This window comes from Oncorhynchus clarkii, chromosome 10 (genome assembly GCF_045791955.1).
Source record: "Oncorhynchus clarkii lewisi isolate Uvic-CL-2024 chromosome 10, UVic_Ocla_1.0, whole genome shotgun sequence".
Taxonomy (NCBI): domain Eukaryota; kingdom Metazoa; phylum Chordata; class Actinopteri; order Salmoniformes; family Salmonidae; genus Oncorhynchus; species Oncorhynchus clarkii.
The window spans coordinates 6,552,967-6,567,378 of NC_092156.1; the positions used below are offsets into that span (position 1 = coordinate 6,552,967).

At 49.4% G+C, this 14,412-nt stretch overlaps 1 protein-coding gene across 1 annotated transcript in view; it reads right to left on the bottom strand.

Annotated features, from left to right (window-relative positions):
• Positions 1–14,412, bottom strand: part of LOC139419808 (peripheral-type benzodiazepine receptor-associated protein 1-like) — a 193,532-nt gene that overhangs the window by 14,561 nt on the left and 164,559 nt on the right. The window contains exons 22-25 of the mRNA XM_071169793.1: positions 10,260–11,120; positions 9,817–9,919; positions 2,484–2,626; positions 1,747–1,915 (exon numbers count right to left, since the gene is read on the bottom strand). Coding sequence (XP_071025894.1) covers positions 1,747–1,915; positions 2,484–2,626; positions 9,817–9,919; positions 10,260–11,120 — 1,276 coding nt within the window. The remainder of the gene's footprint in view (positions 1–1,746; positions 1,916–2,483; positions 2,627–9,816; positions 9,920–10,259; positions 11,121–14,412) is intronic.

The following is a 14,412-nucleotide window of genomic DNA, read 5'->3' on the forward strand; positions in this document are numbered from 1 at the left end:
TTTCCTAAAGCACATCAATAAGAAGAAGAGACTTGTTTCCTAAAGCACATCAATAAGAAGAAGAGACTTGTTTCCTAAAGCACATCAATAAGAAGAAGAGACTTGTTTCCTAAAGCACATCAATAAGAAGAAGAGACTTGTTTCCTAAAGCACATCAATAAGAAGAAGAGACTTGTTTCCTAAAGCACATCAATAAGAAGAAGAGACTTGTTTCCTAAAGCACATCAATAAGAAGAAGAGACTTGTTTCCTAAAGCACATCAATAAGAAGAAGAGACTTGTTTCCTAAAGCACATCAATAAGAAGAAGAGACTTGTTTCCTAAAGCACATCAATAAGAAGAAGAGACTTGTTTCCTAAAGCACATCAATAATAAGAAGAGACTTGGGCCAAGAAACACAAGCAATGGAAATATGTCCTTTGGTCTGATTGGTCCAAATTTGAGTTTTTTTGTTTCAAATGCAGTGTCTTTGTGAAAGACGCAGAGTAGGTGAGTGGATGATCTCGGCATGTGTGGTTCCCACCCGTGAATCATGGAGGAGGAGGTGTGATGGTGCTTTGCTGGTAACACTGTCAGTGATTTGATTAGAATCACACTTAACCAGCATGGCTACCACAGCATTCTGCAGCGATACGCCATCCCATCTGGTTTGCGCTTAGTGGGACAAGCATTTGTTTTTCAACAGGACAATGACCCACCACACCACCAGGCTGTGTAAAGTCTATTTGACCAAGAAGGAGAGTGATGGAGTGCTGCATCAGATGACCTGGGCTCCACAATCACCCGACCACAACCCAATTGAGATGTTTTGGGATGAGTTGGACCGCAGAGTGAAGGAAAAGTAGCCAACAAGTGCTCAGCATATGTGGGAATCCCTCCACTGTTGGAGAAACGTGTACATCGCTGTCACCAAAGCAAAGGGTGACTACATTGAAGAATCTAAAATATAGAATAGATTTTGATTTGTTTAACACTTTTTTGGTTACTACATGATTCCATGTATTATTTCATAGTTTTGATCTCTTCACTATTATTCTACAATGTAGAAAACACAAATAAGTAAAACCCTTGAATGAGTAGGTGTGTCCAAACGTTTTACTGGTACTGTGCATATCTATATATATATATCTATATATCTATATATCTATATCTAAATACTGTATCTATATATATATCTATATCTATATACTGTATCTATATATCTATATCTATATATCTATATCTATATATCTATATCTATATCGCTATATATATCTATATCGCTATATATATCTATATATATATTTAAGAAAATGAAGACTAGAAGGAGAGGAGTAAAACATGTGTTGGCAGTTCTGAATGTCATAACATCCGTCATCCATCACGCTACACGTCATACAGGACTTCTGTTATCACGTTGTTTCACTGTCCACTCCACGGAAAAATGGGGATTTCGTGAAACCAACACCACAAAGAACATGCCCTCCACACCTGTTGAAAGACCTCAGTTCGTACACATTCTACGGTGATGCGTTCAGGCTGACAACATCAAGACAAAACCATAGAGCTGACAGCAAACAGAAAGCACTATACAAATACGTACTTGACTGATTCATTGATTGATTACATGGACGACGTGTTACTTGGATCAGGCCCTGTTTAATAGGCACTTGTGGGATGAACCCAGTTGGCATTGGATGTTGATATGATTGACAGCTGTAAAACCATTTGCTGATTGGACGGTGTTATGACTGACAGCTATGCCTACCTATCTTCTCCATGTTTGTTGCGGTAGACAGGAAGCCCTGCTGCAGGAGTGTCTCTCTGGTCTCCTCGTCCTCCACCTGAATCTCTGACACCATGTTACATGGCACGTAACCATGACGACCGCTCGACTCGCCGCGGTAGAATCCATCCGAGTCTTTGTCTCCGTAGATCTGGAGGATGGGGGGGAAAACGAAACAAGATGGCGACTGTTAGGTTGTGTTATTGTCTGACCACCTCCTTAATAGAAGAGAGATAACATGGAGAAACGTTTCGACTTCCACTGCCAATCACTATTATTTTTTATTTTTTATTTTTTAAACATATTTTTGTACTTTTCACCCTTTTTTCTCCCCAATTTCGTGATATCCAATTGGTCGTTACCGCCTTGTCCCATCGCTGCAACTTCCATACGGACTTGGGCGAGGCAAAGGTCGAGATCCACGCATCCTCCGAAACACAACCCTACCAAGCCGCTCTGCTTCTTGACACACTGCTCGCTTAATCCGGAAGCCAGCTGTGCCAATGTGTAGGACGAAACACCAATTGTGCGCCGCCTCATGGGTTTCCCGGTCTCGGCCGGCTGCGACACAGCCTGGGATTGAACCCGGGTCTGTAGTGACGCCTCAAGCACTACGATGTGCCACTCAGGAGGCCACAACCAATAATTATTGACAGATCGGATGAGTGTCTAACATAGTGCCAGGAATATCACTGATTATTCTGGCACTGATTCCATACCTTGATGATTTGTCCCTCTCTGAAGGGCAGTTCTTCCTCAGCAGCGTCGGGGTTGGGAGACATGTTGACCGGGTCGTAGGGGAACAGAGCCACAAAGATACGCACCTCATTGTCTCCTATAGGCCATGAATGATCCATGCTCTCTGCACGCAAACACACAAACAGAACTCACATTATTTTGAGCAACAGTTAGCCTTCAAGCTAACTGTTGAGCGGGAGCCCCCCCCCCCCCCCCCGCTCTGCTGTGTAATGGTGTGGTAGAGCTCACTCCCCCCCCCCCCCTCTCTCTGCTGTGTAATGGCGTGGTAGAGCTCACCCCCCCCCCCCCCCTCTCTGCTGTGTAATGGTGTGGTAGAGCTCATCCCCCCCCCTCTCTGCTGTGTAATGGCGTGGTAGAGCTCACCCCCCCTCTCTGCTGTGTAATGGCGTGGTAGAGCTCACTCCCACCCCCCCCCTGCTGTGTAATGGTGTGGTGGAGCTCACCCCCCCCCCCCCCCCCCCCCCCGCTCTGCTGTGTAATGGTGTGGTAGAGCTCATCCCCCCCCCTCTCTGCTGTGTAATGGCGTGGTAGAGCTCACCCCCCCTCTCTGCTGTGTAATGGCGTGGTAGAGCTGCTGTGTAATGGTGTGGTGGAGCTCACCCCCCCCCCCCCCCCCCGCTCTGCTGTGTAATGGCGTGGTAGAGCTCACCCCCCCCCCCTCTCTGCTGTGTAATGGCGTGGTAGAGCTCACCCCCCCCCCCCCCCTCTGCTGTGTAATGGCGTGGTAGAGCTCACTCCCCCCCCCCCTCTCTGCTGTGTAATGGCGTGGTAGAGCTCACCCCCCCCCCCCCTCTGCTGTGTAATGGCGTGGTAGAGCTCACCCCCCCCCCCTCTCTGCTGTGTAATGGCGTGGTAGAGCTCACCCCCCCCCCCCCCTGTCTAATGGTGTGGTAGAGCTCACCCCCCCCCTCTCTGCTGTGTAATGGCGTGGTAGAGCTCACCCCCCCCCCCTCTCTGCTGTGTAATGGCGTGGTAGAGCTCACCCCCCCCCCCCCCCTCTCTGCTGTGTAATGGCGTGGTAGAGCTCACCCCACCTCTCTGCTGTGTAATGGCGTGGTAGAGCTCACTCCCCCCCCCCCCCCCCCCCCCTGCTGTGTAATGGCATGGTAGAGCTCACCCCCCCCCCCCCCCCCTCTCTGCTGTGTAATGGCGTGGTAGAGCTCACCCCCCCCCCCCCTCTCTGCTGTGTAATGGCGTGGTAGAGCTCACCCCCCCTCTCTACTGTGTAATGGCGTGGTAGAGCAGCTCACTCCCCCCCCCCCCCCCTGCTGTGTAATGGCGTGGTAGAGCTCACCCCCCCCCCCCCCCCCCCCCCTCTGCTGTGTAATGGCGTGGTAGCTCACTCTCCCCCCTCTCTGCTGTGTAATGGCGTGGTAGAGCTCCCCCCCCCCTCTCTGCTGTGTAATGGCGTGGTAGAGCTCACCCCCCCCCCCTCTCTGCTGTGTAATGGCGTGGTAGAGCTCACCCCCCCCCTCTCTGCTGTGTAATGGCGTGGTAGAGCTCACCCCCCCCTCTCTGCTGTGTAATGGCGTGGTCCGGGCTCACCCCCCCCTCTCTCTGCTGTGTAATGGCGTGGTCCGGGCTCACCCCCCCCCCCCTCTCTGCTGTGTAATGGCGTGGCCCGGGCGTGGACTTAAGAGAGGTAATCAAGCTAATGCCCTGAGCCTGAGCCAGTGGGGCCTAAGCTGCTTCAGATAGAAACGTGCGTATGTCTATGATCCCCGGGAAGAGAGGAAGAGAGGGAAAGGAGGAAGAGGGGAGAGGGGGAAGAGGAGGAGGGGGGGAGAGGAAGGAAGAGGGGTAAGAGAGGAAAGGAGGAAGAGGGCGAAGAGGGGGAAGAGAGGAAAGGAGGAAGAGGGGGGAGAGGAGGAGGAGGGGCGGGAGAGGAGGTGGAGGGGGGGGAGAAGGAAGAGGGGTAAGAGAGGAAAGGAGGAACAGGGGGAAGAGGGGAGAGGAGGAAGGGGGGAAGAGAGGGAAGAGATGAAAGGAGGGAGAGGAGAGGGGGAAGAGAGGAAAGGGGGGAGAGAGGAGAGGGGAAGAGGAGAAAGGGGGGAGAGAGGAGAGGGGAAGAGGAGAAAGAAGGAAGAGGGGTAAGAGAGGAAAGGAGGAAGAGGGCGAAGTGGGGGAAGAGAGGAAAGGAGGGAGAGGGGGAGAGGAGAGAGGAAGAGGGGAAAGCAGGAAAGAAAACAGAAACACAGAGCATGGCCCCCTTCCCTCGCTAACTCTTACAAAAATAATCTCTGGATGTGCTTATACAATAACAGCAGCAACACAGAGCTGTCTGTCTATGTGATGTAGTAACCATGGTGACTGATTACCTAGTCTGACCACAGAGCTGTCTGTCTATATAATGTAGTAACCATGGTGACTGATGACCTAGTCTGACCACAGGGCTGTCTGTCTATATAATGTAGTAACCATGGTGACTGATGACCTAGTCTGACCACAGGGCTGTCTGTCTATATAATGTAGTAACCATGGTGACTGATTACCTAGTCTGACCACAGGGCTGTCTGTCTATATAATGTAGTAACCATGGTGACTGATGACCTAGTCTGACCACAGGGCTGTCTGTCTATATAATGTAGTAACCATGGTGACTGATTACCTAGTCTGACCACAGGGCTGTCTGTCTATATAATGTAGTAACCATGGTGACTGATGACCTAGTCTGACCACAGGGCTGTCTGTCTATATAATGTAGTAACCATGGTGACTGATTACCTAGTCTGACCACAGACAGGGCTGTCTGTCTATATAATGTAGTAACCATGGTGACTGATTACCTAGTCTGACCACAGGTCTGTCTATGTGCTGTAGTAACCATGGTGACTGATTACCTAGACCTACATGTGAACTGTTGTAGTGGACTAGGGATGAATCTGCTCCAATGATACCAGGTTCTATCTCATTAGGGGAAGATCAGTCCACCTGTATGTAGCAACAGTCGGGCTACAGGCAGAGCCCAGCTGACAGGGAGAAAAATACAATGTTTATATTGTCTGTACATCGGCTTCCCTGATCCCTCTCTAGTCTTGCTGGGCGTACGTGAACAATGTCTTGTGTACCCATCTGCATGTTCTTTGTTCTTCCACCTACTGCTAAGAAAAGCTGAACTATAATACCAAAATATACACTTGCTTTATCGACTTCCAAAAAGCATTTGATTCTATTTGGCATACAGGACTGTTCTACAAAGTTATGGGAAGTGGTGTAGGGGGTAAAACATATGACATAATTAAATCAATGTACACTGACAATACGTGCAGCATTCAGATTGGCAAGAAAATAACATAATTCTTTAACCAGACGCAGGGGCCTTCGCCAGGGTTGCAATCTGAGCCCTGCACTATTCAATTTACATTAAGGAATTAGCCACTATTCTAGAAAAATCCTCAGCCTCTGGTGTTAGTCTCCACAATTCAGAAGTTAAATGCCTACTCTTCGCAGATGACCTATGCCTGCTGTCACCCACAGCACATGGCCTGCAGCAGAGCCTGGACCTGCTAGAGCAGTACTGCCAGACCTGGGCCCTGGCAGTAAACCCCCACAGCACATGGCCTACAGCAGAGCCTGGACCTGCTAGAGCAGTACTGCCAGACCTGGGCCCTGACATTAAACCCCCACAGCACATGGCCTACAACAGAACCTGGACCTGCTAGAGCAGTACTGCCAGACCTGGGCCCTGGCAGTAAACCCCAGAAAGACTAAAATAATGATTTTCCAGAGAATATCCAGATCTCAGGGAATTAGACCAAAGTTCTCAATTGGTACAAAATATATAGAGTACTGTACACACTACAATTACTTAAAAAATAAGCTCAACTGGACACCTTAATGAGGCAGTGAATGAGCAGAGAGAGAAAGCACACAGGGTGTTCTACGCCATTAAAAAGCCAATTCAAATTGAAATAGCTATTCAAATTTGGCTAAAACTAATTGAATATGTCATTGAACCAATTGCACTTTATGGCAGCGAGGTGTGGGGTCCACTTGCAAAACAAGATTTCATCAAATGGGACAAACACCCCATTGAAACCCTGCATGCAGAGTTCTGTAAGATTCTCCTACGTGTCCAGAGGAAAACTACAAACAATGCATGCAGGGCAGAATTAGGCCAATATCCACTAATAATAAAAACTCAAAACAGAGCAATTAAGTTCTGGAAAGATCTAAAATACAGTGACCCCCTCTCATATCATTACCAAGCCCTGCAATGCCAAGAGCTGAGCAAAGAAAAGAGTCCCCTCATCCAGCTGGTCCTGGGGCTGAGTTCCCAAACCTGTTCTACTAACACACTGAAGCCTCAGTCCCCTCATCCAGCTGGTCCTGGGGCTGAGTTCACAAACCTGTTCTACTAACACACTGAAGCCTCAGTCCCCTCATCCAGCTGGTCCTGGGGCTGAGTTCACAAACCTGTTCTACTAACACACTGAAGCCTCAGTCCCCTCATCCAGCTGGTCCTGGGGCCGAGTTCACAAACCTGTTCTACTAACACACTGAAGTCTCAGTCCCCTCATCCAGCTGGTCCTGGGGCTGAGTTCACAAACCTGTTCTACTAACACACTGAAGCCTCAGTCCCCTCATCCAGCTGGTCCTGGGGCCGAGTTCACAAACCTGTTCTACTAACACACTGAAGCCTCAGTCCCCTCATCCAGCTGGTCCTGGGGCTGAGTTCACAAACCTGTTCTACTAACACACTGAAGCCTCAGTCCCCTCATCCAGCTGGTCCTGGGGCCGAGTTCACAAACCTGTTCTACTAACACACTGAAGCCTCAGTCCCCTCATCCAGCTGGTCCTGGGGCCGAGTTCACAAACCTGTTCTACTAACACACTGAAGCCTCAGTCCCCTCATCCAGCTGGTCCTGGGGCTGAGTTCACTAACCTGTTCTACTAACACACTGAAGTCTCAGTCCCCTCATCCAGCTGGTCCTGGGGCTGAGTTCACTAACCTGTTCTACTAACACACTGAAGCCTCAGTCCCCTCATCCAGCTGGTCCTGGGGCTGAGTTCACAAACCTGTTCTACTAATACACTGAAGCCTCAGGACCAATCAGGAAAAACCAAATTACAACACAGTCAAAACAAAACTACATTGCTTATTGGGAAACACAAACACAAAGCAAAATGCAGTGCTATCTGGCCCTAAATCGACAGTACACCGTGGCTAAATATTTGACGATTGTTACTGATCAAAACCTTAGAAAAACCTTGACAAGGTACAGGCTCAGTGAGCACAGCCTTGCCATTGAGAAGGGTAGACACAGGAAAATCTGGCTCCCTGTAAAGGAAAGGCTGTGCAACCACTGCACAACAACAGAACCTGTCTCCCTGTAGAGGAAAGGCTGTGCAACCACTGCACCACAGCAGAACCTGTCTCCCTGTAGAGGAAAGGCTGTGCAACCACTGTACAACAACAGAACCTGTCAAAAATCTAAAACAATTAGAGTGTCATTTTCCCAAATTTGAAACCCTTATTCAGGGTTTCAAAGACCTCTCTGATGAGGATACTGTGGGTTGGCAGCGCTGAGGGACAGTGTCTGACAGACCAATCAACCTGCACATGTCCTCTACTGTATGCTTATTGTTATTGTTGAATGTATGGTTATTTTGACACTTGGTTATTGTTGTTACTGTTGTCCCGTTGACAATATTGATTCTCATTTTCATATTGTAAATATCCAAAATTAGCTTTGGCAACATGTACATTGTTATGTCATGCCAATAAAGCAAATTGAATTGAATTGAGAGAGAGAGAGCGAGAGTGAGAGAGAGAGTGAGAGACAGACAAAGAGAGAGAGAGAGAGTGAGAGAGAGAGAGAGAGAGAGAGAGAGAGAGAGAGAGAGAGAGAGAGAGAGAGAGAGAGAGAGAGAGAGAGAGAGAGAGAGAGACAGAGAGAGACGGAGAGACAGAGACAGAGACAGAGACAGAGACAGAGACAGAGAGAGAGAGACATAGAGAGACAGAGAGAGAGAGACAGAGAGAGAGAGAGAGAGACAGAGAGAGAGAGAGAGAGAGAGACAGAGAGAGACAGAGAGAGAGAGAGAGAGAGAGAGAGAGAGAGAGAGACAGAGAGAGACAGAGAGAGAGAGAGAGAGAGAGAGACAGAGAGAGACAGAGAGAGACAGAGAGAGACAGAGAGAGAGAGAGAGAGAGAGAGAGAGAGAGAGAGAGAGAGAGAGGGAGAGAGAGTAAGGCCGAAAATGAGAGACCCCAGCTCTCCTGTATTGGCGGTTGGTTAGTTTCAGTGCAGGCTAATCTAGGTTACTGTGTTGGTTGGTTAGTTTCAGTGCAGGCTAATCTAGGTTAATATGTTGGTTAGTTAGTTTCAGTGCAGGCTAATCAAATCTATGTTTTTTCAATTTCAATTTTAAAATTGTACCTTTCATTTAACTAGGCAAGTCAGTTATAAGAACAAATTCTTATTTTCAATGACGGCCTGGAACAGTGGGTTAACTGCCTGTTCAGGGGCAGAACAACAGAGTTTTACCTTGTCAGCTCAGGGATTCGATCCAGCAACCTTTCGGTGACTAGTCTAACGCTCTAACCACTAGGCTACCCCCTCCCCTGCCCCCCATCCCTGTTACAGTACTGTCCTCCCCTCCTCCCTGTTATAGTACTGTCCTCCCCTCCTCCATGTTATAGTACTGTCCTCCCCCTCCTCCCCGTTATAGTACTGTCCTCCCCCTCCTCCCTGTTATAGTACTGTCCTCCCCCTCCTCCCTGTTATAGTACTGTCCTCCCCCTCCTCCCTGTTATAGTACTGTCCTCCCCTCCTCCCTGTTATAGTACTGTCCTCCCCCTCCTCCATGTTATAGTACTGTCCTCCCCATCCTCCCCGTTATAGTACTGTATAGTATCTGACTGAGTGCAGATTGAGAGACAGAGAGACAGACAGGGAGAGAGACAGACAGAGAGACAGACAGAAAGAGACAGACCGACAGAGAGACAGACAGAGAGAGACAGACCGAGAGAGACAGACCGACAGAGAGACAGACAGAGAGAGACAGACCGACAGAGAGACAGACAGAGAGAGAGAGACAGAGAGAGAGGGACAGAGAGAGAGGGACAGAGAGCGAGGGACAGAGAGCGAGGGACAGAGAGCGAGGGACAGAGAGCGAGGGACAGAGAGAGAGGGACAGAGAGAGAGGGACAGAGAGAGACACAGAGACAGAGAGCGAGCGAGCGAGCGAGCGAGAGAGAGAGAGAGAGAGAGAGAGAGAGAGAGAGAGAGAGAGAGAGAGATAGAGAGGGGGGGGGGGGGGGGTGAAGAGGAGGAATTTGATTCTGACCTTTGAGCTGATGTATGACCTCTGACCTGGTCAGTTTAGGAGATAGTCCAGGCTGTCCGCTCCACCCAGCACCAGCTTCCATCGACAGGTTTCTGCCAGACTCCTGGTCAACACACACACAAACAAACAAACACACACACAAACACACACAACAAATACACACACACAGAGCGAGACAGTCAGTCAGAGAGAAAGACAGACAGCAGATGATTGTACAATAGTGCAGGGTTAGAGACACGAGTTGTATAGGATAAGAACCAGGTGGTTGTGCAGGTTGAATGAGTCTGGAGAAACGGATAGTGCAGACAGTCAGTCAGACAGACAGACAGACGCTAGGTGGCTAGGACATCAGTTACAGTTGACCTGACAACGACACAGGCGCCGGTCGAAGACAGGGAATCCAGAGGGAATACAGCCACAGGATACAACGAGTGACAACACACCCATTCTGCTGCAGTAGCTGCGATGGCCTGGAGGGCAGGCTTTCCCCGGAGCAGAGGCCGGGGTTCAGGCTGTACCCCCTCCACCCACCACTCAGAGCTCATCTGGTCTACCACCACCTCCCCTCGTTCCCCGGGGTCGTAGGTCAACGGCTCCTCCTCGTCTGTCCCGTACTCAAGGTCGATTTCTGTTACCGAGCCCACCGGGGAATTGACCTTCCGGACGGTCTTGCTGACCGGGTGGGAGCCCGGACCCGGTGTGTGTCCGGTGGCCTGGGTCGTAAACGCAGCGACCGCCATCTGACTTCGTAGCAAGGCTTCTCGTCTGAGCCGGTCCCCCAGTCCGCCTACCAAGGCCATCGTCCCCGCCTTACTCCCTCCCCCACCGTGGTGGGCCTTCTGGGTGGCCCGGGGCACCCAAACATCCCTACTGCCCCCGGTGTCCAGCAGCCCCTCCTCAGGGTGGCTGATGCTGTCTACTGTGTCTGTGTAGTGGACCCTGTTCTGGGCCCGAAAAACAGCACCACCACTGTGTCTGGGTGAAGGCTCTTTGGCTTCGGGTCTGCTGCTGTGGTGGTGGTGGTGGTGGTGGGGCTGGGGTTGGTGTCTGGGGCTGTGGTAGTGGGGATCATCCGGATGGTGGCTGGGCCCGGCTTGGGACTGCCTGCGGTGGCGACGGTGACTATAGTCCTCGTCGACACTGTTATCCTCTTCATCGGTCACCTCTGGGATGCTGAACAAGTGCTCGTTGTGGTGATGATGACCCTGATGGTAGTGGTAGGCCTGAGTCTGGGCCTGAGGAGGAAGCTTCAGGATCTTCTCCACAATCTCCTCGTCACTGTCCGGCACCTCCCACTGGTCTGGCTACAGGGGTCATGGGTCAAGGGTCATCGAGGAGGAGGTGTAACAGGTTGAAGGTACGAAGGTTGGATGAGGTAGGAGGTCAGAAAGGAACAGTGAAGAGTGAGGGTGGAGTGGTGGACAGGACAGGGTGACAGGAGGAACAGTGAAGAGTGAGGGTGGAGTGGTGGACAGGGTGACAGGAGGAACAGTGAAGAGTGAGGGTGGAGTGGTGGACAGGACAGGACAGGGTGACAGGAGGAACAGTGAAGAGTGAGGGTGGAGTGGTGGGCAGGACAGGACAGGGTGACAGGAGGAACAGTGAAGAGTGAGGGTGGAGTGATGGACAGGACAGGACAGGGTGACAGGAGGAACAGTGAAGAGTGAGGGTGGAGTGGTGGACAGGACAGGACAGGGTGACAGGAGGAACAGTGAAGAGTGAGGGTGGAGTGGTGGGCAGGACAGGACAGGGTGACAGGAGGAACAGTGAAGAGTGAGGGTGGAGTGGTGGACAGGACAGGAGGAACAGTGAAGAGTGAGGGTGGAGTGGTGGACAGGACAGGACAGGGTGACAGGAGGAACAGTGAAGAGTGAGGGTGGAGTGGTGGACAGGACAGGACAGGGTGACAGGAGGAACAGTGAAGAGTGAGGGTGGAGTGGTGGACAGGACAGGACAGGGTGACAGGAGGAACAGTGAAGAGTGAGGGTGGAGTGGTGGGCAGGACAGGGTGACAGGAGGAACAGTGAAGAGTGAGGGTGGAGTGGTGGGCAGGACAGGGTGACAGGAGGAACAGTGAAGAGTGAGGGTGGAGTGATGGACAGGACAGGACAGGGTGAAAAGAAAATGAATCAAAACGGTGAATTCAAGAGTGAAAGAGAAAAAACAAACATAACCAAAACAGAGGCTGTCCTCCTCAGATCAGGTGTCTGTTAAGGTGTCTGTGTTAAGGTGTCTGTGTTATGGTGTCTGTGTTATGGTGTCTGTGTTATGGTGTCTGTTATGGTGTCTGTTATGGTGTCTGTTATGGTGTCTGTTATGGTGTCTGTGTTATGGTGTCTGTTATGGTGTCTGTTATGGTGTCTGTGTTATGGTGTCTGTGTTATGGTGTCTGTGTTATGGTGTCTGTGTTATGGTGTCTGTGTTATGGTGTGTGTGTTATGGTGTCTGTGTTATGGTGTGTCTGTGTTATGGTGTCTGTGTTACGGTGTCTGTGTTATGGTGTGTGTTATGGTGTCTGTGTTATGGTGTGTCTGTGTTATGGTGTCTGTGTTATGGTGTCTGTGTTATGGTGTCTGTATTATGGTGTCTGTGTTATGGTGTCTGTGTTATGGTGTCTGTGTTACGGTGTCTGTGTTATGGTGTCTGTGTTATGGTGTGTGTGTTATGGTGTCTGTGTTATGGTGTCTGTGTTATGGTGTCTGTGTTATGGTGTGTGTGTTATGGTGTCTGTGTTATGGTGTCTGTGTTATGTTGTCTGTGTTATGGTGTGTGTGTTATGGTGTCTGTGTTATGGTGTCTGTGTTATGGTGTCTGTGTTATGGTGTCTGTGTTATGGTGTCTGTGTTACGGTGTCTGTGTTATGGTGTCTGTGTTATGGTGTCTGTGTTATGGTGTCTGTGTTATGGTGTCTGTGTTATGGTGTCTGTGTTACGGTGTCTGTGTTATGGTGTCTGTGTTATGGTGTGTGTGTTATGGTGTCTGTGTTATGGTGTCTGTGTTATGGTGTCTGTGTTATGGTGTGTGTGTTATGGTGTCTGTGTTATGGTGTCTGTGTTATGGTGTCTGTGTTATGGTGTCTGTGTTACGGTGTCTGTGTTATGGTGTCTGTGTTATGGTGTGTGTGTTATGGTGTCTGTGTTATGGTGTCTGTGTTATGGTGTCTGTGTTATGGTGTCTGTGTTATGGTGTCTGTGTTATGGTGTCTGTGTTATGGTGTCTGTGTTATGGTGTCTGTGTTATGGTGTCTGTGTTACGGTGTCTGTGTTACGGTGTCTGTGTTACGGTGTCTGTGTTACGGTGTCTGTGTTATGGTGTCTGTGTTATGGTGTGTGTGTGTTATGGTGTCTGTGTTATGGTGTCTGTGTTATGGTGTCTGTGTTATGGTGTGTGTGTTATGGTGTCTGTGTTATGGTGTCTGTGTTATGGTGTCTGTGTTATGGTGTCTGTGTTATGGTGTCTGTGTTACGGTGTCTGTGTTATGGTGTCTGTGTTATGGTGTGTGTGTTATGGTGTCTGTGTTATGGTGTCTGTGTTATGGTGTCTGTGTTATGGTGTCTGTGTTATGGTGTCTGTGTTATGGTGTCTGTGTTATGGTGTCTGTGTTATGGTGTCTGTGTTATGGTGTCTGTGTTACGGCGTCTGTGTTATGGTGTCTGTGTTACGGTGTCTGTGTTATGGTGTCTGTGTTACGGTGTCTGTGTTATGGTGTCTGTGTTATGGTGTGTGTGTTATGGTGTCTGTGTTATGGTGTCTGTGTTATGGTGTCTGTGTTATGGTGTGTGTGTTATGGTGTCTGTGTTATGGTGTCTGTGTTATGGTGTCTGTGTTATGGTGTCTGTGTTACGGTGTCTGTGTTATGGTGTCTGTGTTATGGTGTGTGTGTTATGGTGTCTGTGTTATGGTGTCTGTGTTATGGTGTCTGTGTTATGGTGTCTGTGTTATGGTGTCTGTGTAATGGTGTCTGTGTTATGGTGTCTGTGTTATGGTGTCTGTGTTATGGTGTCTGTGTTATGGTGTGTGTGTTATGGTGTCTGTGTTATGGTGTCTGTGTTATGGTGTCTGTGTTATGGTGTCTGTGTTATGGTGTCTGTGTTATGGTGTCTGTGTTATGGTGTGTCTGTTATGGTGTCTGTGTTATGGTGTCTGTGTTATGGTGTCTGTGTTATGGTGTCTGTGTTATGGTGTGTGTGGTGTGCGTGTGCTGTTATGGTGTGTGTGGTGTGTGTGTTATGGTGTCTGTGTTATGGTGTCTGTGTTATGGTGTGTCTGTGTTATGGTGTGTCTGTGTTATGGTGTGTGTGGTGTGCGTGTGCTGTTATGGTGTGTGTGGTGTGTGTGTGTTATGGTGTCTGTGTTATGGTGTCTGTGTTATGGTGTGTGTGTTATGGTGTCTGTGTTATGGTGTCTGTGTTATGGTGTGTGTGTTATGGTGTCTGTGTTATGGTGTGTGTGTTATGGTGTGTCCGTGTTATGGTGTGTCTGTGTTATGGTGTGTCTGTGTTATGGTGTGTCTGTGTTATGGTGTCTGTGTTATGGTGTGTCTGTGTTATGGTGTGTCTGTGTTATGGTGTGTCTGTGTAATGGTGTCTGTGTTAT